The following is a 19,605-nucleotide window of genomic DNA, read 5'->3' as shown; positions in this document are numbered from 1 at the left end:
CATGCCAAATTGTCTTTCACTATCTCCCTAAGTTTGCTCCAACTCATGTCCAGTTGAGTCAGTGATGCCATCCAACCATCTCGTTCTGTGTTGTCCTCTTCTCCTCCTGCCTTCAATCCTTTCCAGCATCACAGTCTTTTCCAATGAGTATGCTCTTCGCATTGGGTGGCCAAAGTATTGGAGCTTCAGCATTAGTCCTTCCAGTGAATAGTCAGGGTTGATTTCCTTTAGGGTTGACTGGTTTGACCTCCTTGCTGTCCAAGAGACTCTCAAGAATCTTCTCCAGCACCACTCAGCTTTCTTTATGGTCCAACTCTCACATCTTTACATGACTACTGGAAAAACCATAGCTTTGACTATATGGACTTTGGTCGACAAAGTGATGTCTTTGCTTTTTAATATGCTGTCTAGGTTTGTCATAGCTTTCCTTCCAAGAAACAGGCATCTTCTAATTTCATGGCTGCAGTTATTGTCCACAGTGATTTTGCAGCCCAGTAAGAGAAAGTTAGTCACTGTTTCCACCTTTTCCCCTTCTATTTGCCATGAAGTGATGGGACTGGATGCCATGATCCTAATTTTTAGAATGTTGAGTTTTTAAGCCAGCCTTTTCATTTTCCTCTTTCACCCTCATCAAGAGTCTCTTTAGTTCTTCACTTTCTGCCATTAGAGTGGTATCATCTACATATCTGAGGTTGTTGATATTTCTCCCAGCAATCTTGATTCCAGTTTGTGATTCATCAAGCCTGGCATTTCACATGATGTACTCTGCATATAAGTTAAATAAATAGGGTGACAGTATACAGCCTTGAGGTATTCCTTTCCCAATTTTGAACCAGTCAGTTCTTCCATGTAAGATTCTAACTTGCTTCTTGATCTGCATACAGGTTTCTCAGGAGACAGGTGAGATAATCTGGTATTCCCATCTCTTTAAAAAAGACCTACTAGGACCTTTAACTTTTAGGAATGAATTGTTAAAAATAATCAAATGTTCCAACATTTGGGAAAAAGGTACTTTGTGCATTACAAATCTTAACAAATAAAGTCTTTTCATAAGTGTGCCTTGTTAAGCAGAGTATATGGATCATAATTTGATCTTTCTTTCATGACTCAAAGTTACCACGCTGAAAATTTGTCTCTGTGCTCTGCAGGTGTTCTTTGCAGCTCTCCCATTTAAGCATATGTTTGTCTGTTTCTACAGTAAACCTCATCGATTATTCTTTGTCAGTCATCTTTTATGGTTTCCGTTCTAACCGCATCTAATTTCTACTAAAAGTTAACCTTTACTGGAGATTATTGGCGCTAGGACACTGTTTTCTGCATTTTATATGCTTTTACTCCTTTAAAAACCTTATGAAGTTACAATTTCTGTTCTACTGAGGAAACTGAGTTACAGAGTTACTGGGTAACTTGCCAAAGATTATTTGGTTAGTACAGTGAGGGTTAACTAAGGTAGACTGGTTCAAGTCCATACTCCTTAGTACTTTAGAGCTCTTTCCATATTCACCAACTCTCAATACATTCCTACTGCCATTTCTTACCTTGGAGCCCTCTTCTGTTTTTTAATTTCATGTTGTGTGTTTACTGTGAACTTGGAAAAGCAAATGCATACTTTTTAGAATTTTGTGTAAAGGAGGAGTGAATATACTCTGAGCAAGGACCTAAGTGGACTGTTGATGAGTTTAATATATAACTTCTAGTGTTTATACTTTGACGTTTGTATTGGCAGCTCAGTGCTTCCCTTGGTCTAGACTATAAATGCATAGATATTTGGAAGTCTTATTTTGGTTTGGTGATGATGCTAATGCATTATTCTAAATCAGATCTAGTCTACTTATTAGAGCTTAGATGTATGTTTTTAACCAGATGCTTTTGTTAAAGCACATGTACTACTCTTATTGTAATAGATTTGTGATTTAATTATGAACTTAAAAAAAATAACTCCTAATGGTGGTTAGTGAATTTCTGATATTTTGTTGGGAAACAAAAATGCAGATTTTCACTTTTAGCAAAGTAGGGCTGCTACAGTACAGTACATTTTAAGGATACACTAAGTGCCTATGGTATGTTTATACAGCATAGTCCTATTTCATTTAAATTCTAAATAGAATTTAGAGTTCATTAAATTATTATAAAGTATTTATTATTATAGAGCTGAAAACTTAGTTGTTTAAAATTTTATTAAGAAAATGCTAGTAGTTTTCACTTACCTTAGTGTTAAATTTATCTTCATGTCCCAGTTCAAAGGCTTTAGGTTTCCATCGGGCAGTCTAATTCAAGTTTAGATTATGAAGGACTGAAAATACCTCAGAGGCTTTACATGTGGATGTCTGCTGCTACCACAAGGACCCCTTCCCTGCCCCCCATACACACACTCCTATACCATCACCAAGGCCATTATGGTTCTTATTGCATCTTTTTAACATTCAGTTGCTTCTAGGGAGGGCAAATTCAGTCCTATTTAAGTAAACCTGAATAACTTGTTATCAGCACCAAGACTGTCCCAACTTGCCTATGTTCCATAATTCCAAGTATGAACTAGAACTCTTCTTTCTCAAGAGTCTAGTATTTCTAGCTATGCAAGCCTAAATTTAAATGTATTCTTTTTGACTTACACTTTCAATATACTAGCCTTAAAATCTCCAGATCTTTTTTTAAAAGTTCTCTTTTCCCTTATTTCCATTAATATTCCAAGTTTTTATAGATTCTACCTCTTCATTTGTCTTTTGTCACCCTTTTTTTCACTTCTACTGCCTGCTGCTCAGCCCCTCATTACCATCATTATATTCTAACATACATATTTTGCTGCTATATTAATGTTCCTTAGGTTGCTGTTGTGCTTCCCAACTCAAAATTTTTTGGAAGCTGCATTTGTATACTTAAGACTGATCTAATTGTGGCACCCATGGCCCTCTAGTTATAGCCCTTAACCATCCCTTCTAACTTTGTCTGATTACTCTTCTGTATGTACTTTATATTAGAGTCAAACCGAATTATGCACACTGTTCCCAAATGTGTGATGTTTTTCCTCACCTCTATGTTTTTCACTCTTCCTTCTGCCCAAATGTTGTTACTCATCTCTACTTACTGAAATTCTAACTTCTCTTTTTCTGAGAAGGACTTTTTGATTTCCCCTTGACTTAAAGTTATCTCCTGATCTCTCTTTGTTCTTTTTCAAAGTGTTCTTGTAAGTCTTGAGCATTTACTTTACATTGTGTTGTTGTCACTGACCTTACTACATCTATTCAATTTTTAACTTCTTCAGGACAGGCATTGTGTCTTGTTCATCTTTATATTGCCTGAAATATCCAGTCCAGATCCTGAATAATGAATACTTGAATGAAGTATTTGGCTTGAATCAGACTGATCAATGAAGAGAAGAAATGAAGTTGCTCTTTGTTAGTTGAGTGTAATCTCATTTTATTAGTTATTGAGGTTTAGAGTGGGAGTAAACACACTTCAGGTTGTTTAATTCTAACTTTGCTTTGAAAAGTCATTCAATATTTTTTTTCCCCCTAGTAACAAAGTAGAGATTTCCTCCTTGCTTTACAGGAAAATTTTAGAAAAATCAGATATATAAAAATGTTATTTGGTATTAAAAAGAAATTTTATATTTGAAAAGTTCTATAAATATACAGCATGTTTGTTATAAATTGAGCTAACACATTTGGAGGAGTTTGCTTAAGTTCTTTTTTTGGGGGGGTGTGCTTTATACACTGATAACACAGTTAGGGAGCAAATTCATACTGTGTTTATATTTCTTTGTAATCTGACCAACTCCATTGGCTTGAATGTGAAATGATTAAGTGTTATTCTCAACTCACCATCTCAGGGAATCATTGCTATTGTGAACCCGTTACTTACTACAAGTGTGTTAAATCCCTTGGATATATTGGAGTGAGCAAAGCAGGTGTGAAGCATTGTTCTCATATTGAGACATTCCATTGAATAGCACCTGGGTACTGGGCACTGTGCTACTTCTGTAACAAATTTGTATATTTAATTATGTGTTTAAACTTTATTTCATGTTTTCATTAGGCCTTGTAAAAAAGGGTAAAGAGCAAAATACACAGCGGAGCTTTTTTCTCAGAATGAAGTGTACCCTAACTAGCCGGGGGAGAACTATGAACATAAAATCTGCAACATGGAAAGTGAGTATAAAAATGATGTGTGAATACAGCTGATTCCTAGATAAATTAATGCATCTTGACATTACTAGTAGTAAGACAGCATTAGAACTGTGAGGGAAAACTTACTGTTCCTTTGTGTTTATAGATTTGATATCCAAAAAAGTTTAGTAATTCATCAGTTAAGAGGCATGAACTTAAGTTATGTGGACATTCAGCTTTGCCAACCACCCAGTGTTTGAATCTTGATAACATTAATATTTTATTCATTGTTGTATCATTTCTTTGCTCAGTTTTGAAACATCGTCATCAGAGCAAGAAATAACCATCAAACAGGTATAGTGGCCAGATAAAAACAAGCTCAGATTTGTACGAAGGGAAATTTTTTCAAAGACTAATCTTATGGTACCTGAAGAGTAGGTCATGGGTGGTAGTGTAGAGAAAACACTGATTTTCAAAAATATAGTGATCTACTAATGATAGTAAATTTTATCAAAGCTTACTTGCCATGTTAGACTCAACTGTCTCTGTGTTTTGTTTTTTACTAGCATAAGTTTTTTAAAAAACTGCTTTGCTTTTCTTCATACTCAGGTACTTCACTGCACAGGCCATATTCATGTATACGATACCAACAGTAACCAATCTCAGTGTGGGTATAAGAAACCACCGATGACATGCTTGGTGCTGATTTGTGAACCCATTCCTCATCCATCAAATATTGAAATTCCTTTAGACAGCAAGACTTTTCTCAGTCGTCACAGTCTGGATATGAAATTTTCTTATTGTGATGAAAGGTAAGTGAAATAAAATATAACTTGAAATTTTTAATTAGTCCACAGAATTGTTTTAACTGTTGACTATAGTAAAGATTGAAAGCTGAAAGAAAAACAGACCTCTTTAATAAATCTAGTTCTCTAGCTATGGTGTGTAGGCTTCCTTCCACTTAAATTGAATACAATCATACATTCTAGAATTTAGTAAGATTAACTTTACAGATTAATTCAACCACATTTATTGAACATTTACTGTGTACTTACTCTAGCAGGTACTATCCAGTGATTATTAAGATTAGGTTTTTTTTCTTTTAGGTGTTTTAATTTATTTAAAGAAAAACATATATTTCAGAGACATACAATACATAATTTGAGGAAGGACTACTTCTGGTTGTGGACTAGAAAGGAAAGCCTTTGGTCGTCTCCTCATCCTACATATTTTTCCTGAGCAGCTTTATCCTTGCTGATGGTGCTGTTTTGCAGATTTCTATCCATATCTATTTCCATTTAACTGCCAATTTGATATTTTTATCTAGATACATATTCTTCTGTATTATAAACTAAATACTTCCATACCTGATTGAACCACTCCTATCCCAAAACAACTTCAGAAACAGTTTTTCCTCTTTCAATACCTGTCATAATTAATACACCAGTGAACACATGTAACTCCAGCAAAAATTGGAAAGTCATCCTTAACTTTTCTTTTGCTCACTGATCTACATTCTGTTTCAAAATCTTAATAGATTTACTATGTGTGTCTCCTCCATTCCCTCCTTCCACTCTTGCTTTCGTGCTGTTGAGTTCTTCAGCTCATTATTACCTTTGGCTTGAACTGTTGCCATTAAAGTCTCCTAACTGCATCTCTGCCAACAGATTTGTGCCCTTTTAATCTCATCCAGGTTTCCAAGAAGTGAACTTCCTAATGTGAAAATCAGATCATGTCTTGTGAAAATGCCTCATTGCTTCCCTTCATCTTCACACACAAATTTTTGTTTATAAAAAATATTAAAAGGGTGGGAAATTTTTATCTATCAAAAGAAGACATGCATTTTGAAAAGCTGAAAGAAAAATAGACCTCTTTAATAAATCTAAACTTCTTAGCATGGCAAGGAAAGATATTTATGACCTGGCCCTGGTGACTTCTACCCCGTTTTTTTTTTTTTTTTTTTTTTGAGGAGACTTTTTTTTGACCGTGCTAGGCCTTTGTTGTGGTGCACGGCCTTCTCTAGTTGTGGTGTGCAGGCTCAGTTGCCCTGAGGCATGTGGGATGTGACCAGGGATCAAACCCATGTCCCCTGCTTTGGATGGTGAATTCTTTACCATTGGACCACCACGGACGTTCCTGTTTTTCCCAAATTAATCAGGAGGATGGGAAGACCCTTCTGATGTGGCCCTTAATACCTTACTTCCAGAGAACTCCACATGCTATTTTGTTGTCTTAGTACAGTGATAGTTTTCTTAACTCCAAACACAAACTTAGCTTCTAAGAGTCACTCACCGCATCTACTTGTAGAGCTTTCCTTGTTTCTTTAAAAAGCTACTGTTCCTTATATGTGGTCTGTCATAGCCTTTTTTCTGTTTTGTAATTATTTGCTTGCTTGTCCCATTTTTTACTGTAAAACTGTAACATAGTGGCTGAAGGCATAGGTTTTGTAACTAGACTACTAAATGCTGACTTTGCTGCCTATATCCAGATGATCTTAGACACATTTCTACTTTTCTTTGAGCATCAGTTTGTCACAGTATAATACATGTATTTGTATTATTTTAAAATTGAACGTTATATGAGAAAATTGATCTTAAGCCCTATCCTACTGGATGGGAAAATGTGACAAAGCACTGGCTTTGGAATCACATCATTCTTGATTCAATCCTGGCTTGTAGTCCTGGGTGTTAGAACTTAGCTGTTCTAAATCTCATCTTCCTTATCTGTTAAATAAGGGCCATGCTTCAAAAGGCTGTGGTAAGGATTATGAGAGTTTGTTGAGTGCCTAGTGCACATAGTGACTGCTTTACCACTGGGGTTAACTTTAAGAAAAACAAAGACAGAAATGCTAAGAGATATTTTATGGTGTTTGGTGCCAGTATTTATATCAATGCATGATAGAACAGATATGCCAATCCTTCTTTAGGAACTATTTTTATGTTTTTGAACTCAGTATATAAAGTATAGGGGTGGGTTGGGAAGAAAGGAAAGTGATGGAGTTAGAATGATAATGAAAGGGAGTGACATTGTCCTTCTGGTTATATCAGAAAGTTAGCCAAATGGTTGTGATAGAGAGCTAAAAAGCAGCCTGCTTAGAGACCAACCAAGTAAGATTTTGAGTCTGACCAGGAGATAGATGTTTTCTGGTTACTCTTTCTAGAACTTCTCACAGCTATACCCGTTAAGAACCAACATGGAAAAAATTTTGGAAAAATGTGCTTTCTAGAACTTCTCACAGCTATACCCATTAAGAACCAATGTAGAAAAAATTTTGCTCAGTATTGAGGAATTCTAACATATCAGACTTCTTACGTCCAAAATATCCCACAAATGACTATTATTTATTGTGCTAATTTCCACTTGTAATCATTCAAACATTTGAGTAGCTACTATGTTTGTGGCACAATGATGTAGTGAGGTTCAGTTCAGTTCAGTCACTCAGTCATGTCCGACTGTTTGCGACCCCATGAATCGCAGCACGCCAGGCCTCCCTGTCCATCACCAACTCTCAGGGTTCACTCAGACTCATGTCTATAGAGTCAGTGATGCCATCTAGCCATCTCATCCTCTGTTGTCCCCTTCTCCTCCTGCCCCCAATCCCTCCCAGCATCAGAGTCTTTTCTAATGAGTCAACTCTTCGCATGAGGTGGCCAAAGTCCTGGAGTTTCAGCTTTAGCATCATTCCTTCCAAAGAAATCCCAGGGCTGATCTCCTAATGAAGTTTAATATTAAATAGTTCCTGTCCCATGATACTTAGAACAAGTGAATTGTGTACTGCATAGTTGCTTTAGATTACAGGTTTATAGTCCATTAAAAACAGTTTTTGGTTAAATTTTCTTGATCACTCCTCCCCCTTTTGGTACAAAAAGCTAACGTTAAATTAACTTTACCTTTCTCCCTCAAATATGAATAAAATCGACCTTTTAGGAAACCATGTTGTTATATTTTGACATACCTTGTCCCTTAGTGATAGAGGTACCTCAACTCAGATTGAGAAGCACTGATTGACATCTGATTAACTCAAAGCTCCTTAACATGATATACAAAAGCTCTCATTAATCTGATTCTCTTGCCTACTTCTCCAGCCTCACCTCCCAACTAGCCTGCCTGTACAATGTCAAGCATTTTTGTATCTCTGTCTTTGCTTTTAGTGTACTTTCTTCCCCAAATAATTTACTCTCTCTTGACTCTGTTCTATACTCAACTCATAAGTCTCCTAAAAGAACCTGTCCCTCATCCCCATGATTCCTTATCATGGACAGGGGTGCTTCCTCTGATTCCTGCAGTATTACTGTCACTGCACCTGCCACATAATTTCTTTAGTAGTATGGCTAATTGCACCAGAAAATTCACTATAGGTTGAGTTTTTGCCTTTGCATTTTCACATCTACAATGCCAGGCACACATGAGAATATAAAGGTTTAAATAATGAAAAAATTTTAATTCCATGAGAATTTTTTAAAATATATAACCCATATAAGACCAATTAAAATTATATTGGTGGCTCATATGGTAAAGCGTCTGCCTGCAATGTGGGAGACCTGGGTTCAATCCCTGGTTCAGGAAGATCCCCTGGAGAAGGAAATGGCAACCCACTCCAGTACTCTTTCCTGGAAAATCCCATGGACGGAGGAGCCTCGTAGGCTACAGTCCATGGGATTGCAAAGAATTGGACACAACTGAGTGACTTCACTTTTAAAGCATAATTAGGACTGTTGTGATTTTTTTTTTTAAGGTTTCCTTGTAATGCTGCCACCTAGTGTTGATGTGTTTAGAGATGCTGCTGCTGCTGCTGCTAAGTCGCATCAGTCGTGTCCGACTCTGTGCGACCCCATAGATGGCAGCCCACCAGGCTCCCCCATCCCTGGGATTCTCTAGGCAAGAGCACTGGAGTGGGTTGCCATTTCCTTCTCCAGTGCATGAAAGTGAAAAGTGAAAGTGAAGTCGCTCAGTCGTGTTCGACTCTTAGCAACCCCATGGACTGTAGCCCACCAGGCTCCTCCGACCATGGGATTCTCCAGGCAAGAGTACTGGAGTGGTGTTTAGAGATAGCCCTTAGTAAACAATTTTGGATTTTGGCTTAGTTTGGTTTCAGTTCAGTTGCTTAGTGTGTCCGACTCCTTGTGACCCCATGGACTGCAGCACACCAGGCCTCCCTGTCCATTGCCAACTCCTGGAGTTTACTCAGTCGCCATCCAGCTATCTTATCCTCTGTCATCCCCTTCTCCTTCTGCCTTCAATCTTTCCCAGTATCAGGGTCTTTTCAAATGAGTTAGCTCTTTGCATCAGGTGGCCAAAGTATTGGAGTTTCAGCTTCAGCATCAGTCCTTCCGATGAATATTCAGGACTGATCTCCTTTAGGATGGACTGGTTGGATCTCCTTGCAGTCCAAGGTTGAGTTTTTGGTGTGTTTTTTTTTTTTTTTTTACAAATAAGCTATTTATCTATTTATTTATTTTGGAATAAACTATGGCCGATCTTTCTTTAAGGTGTGACAACAAACAGTATTACTTTTATACATTTTTTAGGGTAAAGATAACCTCCCCTGTGTGTTTTCTAGAGTTAGTTGATTTTTTATATTTTTGTATACAGTATATTACATAACTTTCCCTTGAACCTCAGTTAGAAAGTCTTTTGAATTCTAAAGCCTGAGAAATCAAAGAACTTAACTCATCTTTTGCTCCCAGAAGAGGAGAGAATATTTCTGTTAGCATGATACTATTTCTTATGAAATGGGTTCCATTTCCGACTGTGGTTAGAGAGATGCATAAAATATAGTCTGTGTCCTAACTGAACTGCTAAGGAGCCGAATGGAACCGAATTACTTTCTAGTTCATTTTCAGTTTGATATCACTGTTTCATCTAAAATGAATTTCTATAATTTTTTGTAATTTCAAAAAGTAAGTACAAGAGCATCTTCCCAAACCAACATAATAAGAATTTATTTAGCTCCCATATTAAAATTTTATCATAGGTATTGATCCCCCAAGGTGTGAAACCTTGCCTAGGAGAACTGTCACATAAAGAATCTGATTTTATACATACACACACAAAAAGAATCTGGTTTTATGGCAAAAATAATGTTATGGGTTTAGTCTATATTTTAAATTAAATATCATTAACTGCCTTTGAAGCTTTTATCATTTAATTTAGCAGTCCTTCATACCTATTATATTAATTATCTTATTACCAAAAGTATGTACAATAAAATAGGATAAAAGTAGGTAACAAGTTTGGGTGAAGGAGATATAAGGGTTAAGCAGCAGGGTGAACCCTTGGAGCTTAAAGGAATGCATGGTGCTGCATTTAGTATCCGTAGAGTTACTAAAAGTGAGGTATAAGTTTATTTAAACGAAGAATGCTCTTTATTTTTGAAAATGCAATTGTCCGTAAGGTTAATGCATATCAGATACTCTGAAGAAGCAAAATTTTATTCATTAGTTTATGTCAGTTTTATTCTTACTTATATTTTTTACTTAATAGAATTACAGAATTGATGGGATATGAGCCAGAAGAACTTTTGGGCCGCTCAATTTATGAATATTATCATGCCTTGGACTCTGACCATCTGACCAAAACTCATCATGATAGTAAGTATAGACATTCTAATTATTTAACTGTTGCAGTTTCTACTGTTTGGTTGTATATATGACTTTTTGGTTAAAATTAACCAAATCTTCCTAGACCAAACATTTGAATAAACCTCTTCTTAAGTTATCTATATCATTAAATCTTTGTTTCATATTTGTTATAACTAATACCAGTTAAAGCAGAATCATTTGATAATACATAAAACTACCCTGGCGTTTTACAAGGACAAAAAAATATAGAATATTATAGTGTCATTTTCAGAACTCATGCCTAAATATTCAGAACAGTTAACACAAAGAAGGCACTCAGTAACTGTTCAACGGATTAATGAATGTGAATATGATCAACATCATGCACAGTTAGTAGAAATAAGTACCCTTGACATAAGATGTAATTCTCAGTTTTACTCATATGTTATTCGAGGATCGCATAATAAGTAAAACTTTGGAATTTCTCACTTGCCTGTTTAATCTCTTCCTAAATATGACTTCCCAACATGATTGGGGATGCCTGAATGTCACTGAGTTAGCATGATTAGCCTTGAACTATAGAATGGGCCTAAGTCTGCAGTCAGGGTCTCAATACTCATGATAATATCATCATGTTTATCTAGTACTTTCTTCCAACTCAATAATTAAGATTACCTACATTGCCAGAAGACTTAAGCATGATACCAATTGAAATTCAAATATGCTAGCACAACTATCTGAAGCATCTTTGCTTCTCTGGAAACTATAGCAGGAATTTAAGGAACTGGTAGCAGTGCCACTTTCTTGAATGTTCTCAGTAGAATTAGAGCTATTCATTCTTTAATATTTCTGATATGCTCAACATGTAAGTTGTTAAAGGAGTTTTAGTCACTACTGTCCTTCATTCCTGGCTTTCATCTTATTTAAAGTGAAGGTTGGCGAGAAAGGAGTTTATTTGGGGGATTCAGTTCAGTTGCTCAGTCGTGTCCAACTCTTTGCGACCCCATGAATCGGAGCACGCCAGGCCTCCCAGTCCATCACCAACTCCCGGAGTTCACTCAGACTCACGTCCATCGAGTCAGTGATGCATCCAGCCATCTCATCCTCTGTCATCCCCTTTTCCTCCTGCCCCCAATCCCTCCCAGAATCAGACTCTTTTCCAATGAGTCAACTCTTTGCATGAGGTGGCCAAAGTACTGGAGTTTCAGCTTTAGCATCATTCCTTCCAAAGAAATTCCAGGGCTGATCTGCTTTAGAACGGACTAGTTGGATCTCCTTGCAGTCCATGGGACTCTCAAGAGTCTTCTCCAACACCACAGTTCAAAAGCATCAATTCTTCGGCTTTCTTCATAGTCCAACTCTTACATCCATACATGACCACTGGAAAAACCATAGCCTTGACTAGACTGACTTTAGTTGGCAAAGTAATGTCTCTGCTTTTGAATATGCTATCTAGATTGGTCATAACTTTTCTTTCAAGGAGTAAGCGTCTTTTAATTTCATGGCTGCAGTCATCATCTGCAGTGATTATGGAGCCCCAAAAAATAAAGTCTGACACTGTTTCCCCATCTATTTCCCATGAAGTGATGGGACCAGATGCCATGATCTTCGTTTTCTGAATGTTGAGCTTTAAGCCAACTTTTTCACTCTCCACTTTAACTTTCATCAAGAGGCTTTTTAGTTACTCTTCCCTTTCTGCCATAAGGGTGGTGTCATCTGCATATCTGAGGTTATTGATATTTCTCCCGGCAATCTTGATTCCAGTTTGTGCTTCTTCCAGCCCAGCGTTTCTCATGATGTACTCTGCCTATAAGTTAAATAAGCAGGGTGACAATATACAGCCTTGACGTACTCCTTTTCCTATTTGGAACCAGTCTGTTGTTCCATGTCCAGTTCTAACTGTTGCTTCCTGACCTGCATATAGGTTTCTCAAGAGGCAGGTCAGGTGGTCTGGTATTCCCATCTCTTTCAGAATTTTCCACAGTTTATTATGATCCACACAGTCAAAGGCTTTGGCATAGTCAATAAAGCAGAAGTAGATGGAGGATTAGAAGAATGGAATAGGTACTTTTTCAGCTATCCTGGCGTGTTTTCACTGTTTCTTAATTTAAACAGTTACAACTGATTAAACATTTCTCCTTTTTTCTAAAACAGTGATCAACATTCTGTATTTATTCATTCAGTCGAAAACCTGAAGCTATTTTCTTGACGTGACACTTTTTTCCTCTTCCCTCCTAGTGTTTACTAAAGGACAAGTCACGACAGGACAGTACAGGATGCTTGCCAAAAGAGGTGGCTATGTCTGGATCGAAACTCAAGCAACTGTCATATATAACACTAAGAACTCGCAGCCCCAGTGCATTGTATGTGTGAATTATGTTGTGAGGTAAGCTTGGAAAATAAATATTTGGGGGCAGCAAGTAGTAAGTCTTTGAATGCTCTTTTCTTTTATAGAAAAGATTATAAATGATAACTGAATTTTATTTTCACATTTCTACCCAATTACAGTTTTCCGTATTCCGACCTGAGTTTCTAGGCCAGCTATCTTTCACTGATTCCACTAATTACCATCAGTAGCTAGTCATCCCCTTACTTTTTACTCCCATTTGAAAAAAGACCTTGAAAAAATACCACATCTCTGATGTATTTGTTTGTTCTAGTCATACAGCTATCATCATAAACTATCTCAAGATAACTATATTATTTTTATAAAAAGAATTCTGGCCCTGGAATAGTTAGGTTTGTGTCATAGCTTTGTCCCTCATTAGTTCCATGACTTGGGGAAATCTCATTTCTCTGAATTTCATCCATTTAGGAGAGATGATAAAACTTACCTCAAAAGGTTAAAATGAGGATTAAGTGAAGTTATTTGTGAGATTACTGTAAAAGGCTGTATGATGGGACACATGACTCTTGTATATTCATAAACTCTTCTCTTAGCGGACTGGCTTGTGAATATTGTGGCTATCAAATTTCAGCTTGTTGACCTCTGTGACACAAACCTCCTCTATTGTAGCAATTATCACTTTGTATTTTAATTGTTTGCACAACTACGTTCACATTGGGTTTTACACTGCCTAAGGCAAGGGTTAGATATTTTGAACTGTTTGAATAGTAGTTCATTTAGTAAACACTTAAAGTTTGTTGATTAAAGCAGCAGTGGTTCAGTGCTAAAGAATTCGCTTGCGGATGCAGGAGACCCTAGTTTGATCCCTGGGTCAGGAACATCCCCTGGAAAAGGAAATGGCAATCCACTTCAGGATTCTTTTCTGGGAAATCCCATGGATAGAGGAACCTGGTGGACTACAGTCCATTGGGTTGCAAAAGGGTTGGACATAACTTGGCAACTAAACAACAACAAAATTAAGCGAAACATGAAGATGGAGCTGTTGTTCATCATCCCTCTTCAACTCTATCCTATAGGTGGTATCACAGATCATTTTCTTACCACCAAAGGAAAAACAGTGCCCCTCTGAGAAGGACCTTCGTCATTTATCTTTATAGCTTAATATTCTAGGACCATCCTTAGATCATGCTTCATATATTAGTGTCCAAGAGTTCTGTGTGAATTTCATTCCATGTGGGCACAAAAGATCTGTTTATTGTCCTACGTGTACTTGACTATTACATTTCTTTGTCACCACCAGTCTTCTCAAAGGGATAGCTGAAGTTTCTTAACTGAAATTAATCAAATATTTGAATTATCTTGTATTGTGAATTTTAATAGGTCTTTATTTCATATTTCGGATTTTAAACCCTGAACATGACCAGGTAGGCACGCGAGATGTTTTAAGACATCATTCCATAAAGCAGAACTTTGAATTTTTTTGAGAGACATTTCAGAGTCCTTCTCCTCCAATATTGTGTCAAGTGCTCATTTAAGAATTACTAATCTCTCTTTTTTGACAGTGGTATTATTCAGCACGACTTGATTTTCTCCCTTCAACAAACAGAATGTGTCCTCAAACCAGTTGAATCTTCAGACATGAAAATGACTCAGCTATTCACCAAAGTTGAATCAGAAGATACAAGCAGTCTCTTTGATAAACTTAAGAAGGAGCCTGATGCTTTAACTTTGCTGGCCCCAGCTGCTGGAGACACAATCATATCTTTAGATTTTGGCAGCAATGGTGGGTTTTTAGTTATTTTGTTAACTGCCTAAACTTTACCATTTGTTGTTGATGATCATTTGGACATTGTGGCCTTTAGTCCTGTGATTTGGAGACTGTGCTCCACAGTGCTTTTAGGGCGTCTCTCCTTCCCACTTCTGATTGCTCTCAGCTGTTCTTTTTCTGTACCCTGCTGCCATGTCTTCTGCACAAGTGGGCAGTTATATGCAGCAGCCATAAGTTGAGCTGAAGAATAAGGCATTGTACCATAATATCAGATATTGAGAAAGAAAACTAATTTCAAACCAGCTTAAACTTTAATGAATAAAAGGTATGAGAAGGTTGGAATGCAGGGGTTTTTATGCTATAGATTATAGAAGTTTTCAATAGTGGACTGGTAGGATAACTCAGAGTTATACCATAGTATCTGCAGACTTTTAGATTAAGTAAAATTTGGTAACATTTTTGTTACTTAAGTCAACTAGACAAACCTTTTGTAAGAGGGGACATAAATTTCTGTATATGTTAAAATCTAGGTAATCTTTCCCCTACAGACACAGAGACTGATGACCAACAACTTGAGGAAGTTCCATTGTATAATGATGTAATGCTCCCCTCATCTAATGAGAAATTGCAGAATATAAATTTGGCAATGTCTCCATTACCTGCCTCTGAAACTCCAAAGCCACTTAGAAGTAGTGCCGACCCTGCACTCAACCAAGAAGTTGCGTTAAAGTTAGAACCAAATCCAGAGTCACTGGAACTTTCTTTTACCATGCCCCAGATTCAAGATCAGCCAGCTAGTCCTTCTGATGGAAGCACCAGACAAAGTTCACCTGAGGTAGGTGTCATAATATAATTAGAAAAGGATAACTTATAGCTTTTAATGTTTGGGGATGTATTTGTAAATTTGAACCATGTGTCATAGTTTTGTTTGTGTGACTTTTAGCCCTTTTAAAATTACTGCAAAAGCTCTGCCTAACTTTGACCTCAGTCCCATGTTTCAGGCTTGGAAACAGTCAGGAATGTGGGAAGGAGATGCCTTAACGTAAGGCAAAAGGTAAAACATACATTGCTCCTCTGTGTATTTAATATCAGTAGGACAGTAAAAGTCTTGAATTTAGACATCCACAGAGGACAATACTGTGTGCTTATGACTGCTCCAAGCCCATTCATATTACCCTTTGAGTTGGAGAATTATCCAGTAGCAAAGGGCTTTGCCCAGTTTAGTACAATTTCCATCACTGTATTGACATTCTATGTAAGTATTATATGAAAATGCCAAGTCTTACCCAGAGTAAAAACTTTATATTAAATTTAAGTTCTGTCTTGATATTAGTTTTCTCATATAAAAACAATCTTTAAGGGCTAGCTGGGCCAAGACTGACAATCAAATAGGGCTCTATATCCCAATCTAGACATACTTGATTTCAGAGCTTCTTATGTCGAAAAACATGCTCATGGATGGGGACTACTCATATTTGAGTATTATGAGTTGATAAGTGAGGCTCAATTAAGCCTTAAAAAGTGATACATTATTTTACATTAAATATTTATTCATTCAAACTGGCAAGCTAAAAGTAGGAGATCTGACATGTCATAGCCTTCCAAAGAATGTATCTATTCTCTGGGGGCTCAGTTTTGTCTAGTGCAAAAAAGGAATCATTTTGTTTCTAATCCAACCAAAATCTAACAAAAATGTTAAGACGAGGAAGGCAAATGTTTATGCTTAGAATATACAGCTATCGTTTTTTGGTTAGAATTCTTGCTAAAAACTAAACTAGTACTACATTCATTAAGGTGAATACAAGTTAAGAACTTCAGTCTGCAGCCCTGTCCCTACCCCAGCCCCCAGATTTGCTGTGTGATTTTTACGTAGATCACTATAGCAGCATGGCCTCAGTACACAGCTAGATTCCAGTGAGTGTATCATCTAGTTATTGGCCAGCTAGGTACCATTGGGAGTTGAACTATTAGGTGAGTTTTATTCTTTAGAATAAGCAGATAAACGCATCTTTTAATTTTATAAATGATGTTATGTACAGTTAGAAATGGATATATTGACAAAATTATAAGTGTAAGTTCAAAATTTTAATTTCTCACTAGTTAGATAATTTGATAGAAGAGAAGAGTTCTGTTGTGTATTCTCTGAGATGAGGTTTGCAAATTCTAACTAGCAAAACATTTATCCAAGCTTCCTCAGAGAAAAGTAAAATACATTAATTCTTTTTACAGCCTAACAGTCCCAGTGAATATTGTTTTGATGTGGATAGTGATATGGTCAATGAATTCAAGTTGGAATTGGTAGAGAAACTTTTTGCTGAAGATACAGAAGCAAAGAATCCATTTTCCACTCAGGTATATAAACTTGTTTAATATATATTTTCTATTAAAATTTATTTATTAATTTTTATTCTCAAGTGGCTGTGGGTTTAACTTGTTTTTGCTTCATAAGGTATGGCCATTGTAAAAACTCATGTATCTTGTTTTAAAGGACACTGATTTAGACTTGGAGATGTTAGCTCCTTATATCCCAATGGATGATGACTTCCAGTTACGTTCCTTTGATCAGTTGTCACCACTGGAAAACAGTTCTACAAGTCCTCAAAGTGCAAGCACAAATACAGTATTCCAGCCCACTCAAATGCAAGAACCTCCTATAGCCACCACCACTACCACAGCCACCAATGATGAATTGAAAACAGTGACAAAAGATGGTATGGAAGACATTAAAATACTGATTGCATTTCCGTCTCCTCCCCACGTACCTAAAGAACCTCCTTGTGCCACAACATCACCATATAGTGATACTGGAAGTCGGACAGCCTCACCCAACAGAGCAGGAAAAGGAGTCATAGACCAGACAGAAAAATCTCATCCAAGAAGCCCTAATGTGTTATCTGTCGCTTTGAGTCAAAGGTATTTATACGTAACATTAAACTTATAGTTTGGTCATTATTCTTAAGGAAATGTGTATGATGGTAAATTATTTTTAAACATAGCAAACTTTTTCAGATTTATACTTTAAGGAACATAAAATTGACATACGAATTCTGAACTTAAAACAAGCACTCAAAAAACTGTTTCTAAATTAGCTTGTGTATTACATTATAGTCATATCACTTATCTAAATGTAGGAGTAGGAGGGTCTTCTAATACCTCTAAAAATAAAATCCAGTCAGTAAGTTCTGTAAATGTACAAAAACTGGCCCAGTTTCTTGTAATTGCTTAAATCAGACTAGTTAACTATCCTCTCTGAGCTCTTTTTAAGCTCACCTGAAGAAAAGCCGTCCCAGCTTAAGTGTGTGTGTTAGTTGCCCAGTTGTGTCCAACTCTTTCCAACCCCATGGACTGGAGCCCACCAGGCTCCTCTGTCCCTGGAATTTTCCAGACAAGAATACTAGAGTGGATAGCCATTTCCTTCTCTAGGGGATCTCCCAACCAGGGACCAAACCCAGGTCTCCTGCACTGCAGGCAGATTCTTTACCATCTGAGCCACCAGGGAAGCCATTCCAACTTAAGGGTATTAATAATTCTCCATTCCAAATTGAACTTATGGTCTTCAGTCCTCAGCATTCAATACAAATACTTAATAAGCATTTAAAAATTTTGGATGTATAGTTACAGCTATACTTATACACACACATATATATAGTAGATAGATAACTATGTAGTTATATATAACCATATTATAACTATTGCGTTTTGTTTCTCCTTTTTATTTATAGAACACTAGTTGTATCACAGATTAAATAGGTTGGTTTTTGGAGGGTGGTTTGTACTAGGCCTTGGTTGCAGCATGTGGGACCTAGAGATCAAACCCATAAAGTTGGAAATGGATATATTGATAAATACATCCATTGGGTGTGCCGAGTCTTAATTCTTAGACTACCAAGGAAGTCCCTAAGTATTAAAATAGGTTTTTAAGAGGTACAGTAGGAATCTAAGCATGTTTTATGACATTGCTTCTACAGAGTTAATTTGAGCAAACATATGGACACCACCAAAATTTTAAGTTATAATTTTGGTGTATGATTTGCAATAGGATTTGATGTATTTTAAATGTGAGGCTATAGTCAGAGAAAACGAGTCAGTGGGGTGGTGTGTGGGGGACAGAAACGATTCCTTCTCCACAGTGCCTAGACTGAGATATTAATAGCAATAGGAAAAAGCACTGCCATAGCCAGAGCTTATGGCTTTTTCTCCTGCCCTGCATCACTACTTTGACCTAGAATGCTAGTAGAGACCTTTTCCCAGAACTTGGAAAAGATCTTGCAACTTTAACAAAGAAGTATTCTACATTACTTTTCTACTGTATCACCAACCAACTTTGGAGCTCCTCTGGGCAATGACAGTGTAACTAATATTTAACTCAGTACCTAACATGTACTTGCTTTATAAATGGTTATTGGATGAAGAAAAGAATGAACTTAGCAACAGAATTAGCAATAATCTGTAATTTATAGTTACAGAGATGAGATTTTTCAGTTTTTTAAATAAGTATGTGCTTGTCAAAACCAAAGTCCAACAAACATCTAGTCAAATTAACGATTTTTTTTTTACATTAGTTCCAATACAGTATGCACTAAACACTTTAAGAAATGAATTTACCTTTCAGAACTAGATGGAAGCTTTTTCTTTACTACCTCTCTTGGTAATTTGAAAAAATCAAAGTGCTGTATTAAACCAGACAACTTGAAGTTTTAAAGATTGAAAATAAACTATTAAAAGTACTACTACTAAGATGATATTTACATGATAGACTGAGTTATCCTTAATAAAGATAACATGTATATAAAAATTAAAATATGCCTATTGAAGCTTTTATAG

At 36.6% G+C, this 19,605-nt stretch overlaps 1 protein-coding gene and 1 long non-coding RNA gene across 4 annotated transcripts in view; one reads left to right on the top strand and one right to left on the bottom strand.

Moving 5' to 3' along the window:
* The window catches only part of LOC120852851, a 128,356-nt gene that overhangs the window by 102,565 nt on the left and 6,186 nt on the right, over positions 1-19,605 (bottom strand). The window contains exon 2 of one of the 2 annotated variants that reach the window (XR_005718671.1): positions 14,101-15,021. The exons of the other annotated variant lie outside the window; for it this stretch is intronic. This is a non-coding gene — a long non-coding RNA (uncharacterized LOC120852851). Of the gene's footprint in view, positions 1-14,100; positions 15,022-19,605 lie in introns of those variants that run through there. 2 annotated transcript variants of the gene reach the window in all.
* Positions 1-19,605, top strand: part of HIF1A (hypoxia inducible factor 1 subunit alpha) — a 46,484-nt gene that overhangs the window by 23,463 nt on the left and 3,416 nt on the right. For both annotated transcript variants that reach the window (XM_040226311.1, XM_040226312.1), the window contains exons 5-12: positions 4,036-4,148; positions 4,716-4,918; positions 10,590-10,696; positions 12,905-13,052; positions 14,576-14,796; positions 15,330-15,616; positions 17,011-17,133; positions 17,270-17,694. In XM_040226311.1, the coding sequence (XP_040082245.1) occupies positions 4,036-4,148; positions 4,716-4,918; positions 10,590-10,696; positions 12,905-13,052; positions 14,576-14,796; positions 15,330-15,616; positions 17,011-17,133; positions 17,270-17,694 (1,627 nt within the window). The remainder of the gene's footprint in view (positions 1-4,035; positions 4,149-4,715; positions 4,919-10,589; positions 10,697-12,904; positions 13,053-14,575; positions 14,797-15,329; positions 15,617-17,010; positions 17,134-17,269; positions 17,695-19,605) is intronic.

Source organism: Oryx dammah, unplaced genomic scaffold (genome assembly GCF_014754425.2).
Source record: "Oryx dammah isolate SB20612 unplaced genomic scaffold, SCBI_Odam_1.1 HiC_scaffold_26, whole genome shotgun sequence".
In the NCBI taxonomy this organism is placed as follows: Eukaryota; Metazoa; Chordata; class Mammalia; order Artiodactyla; family Bovidae; genus Oryx; species Oryx dammah.
This window is presented reverse-complemented; position numbering and strand designations above follow the sequence as displayed.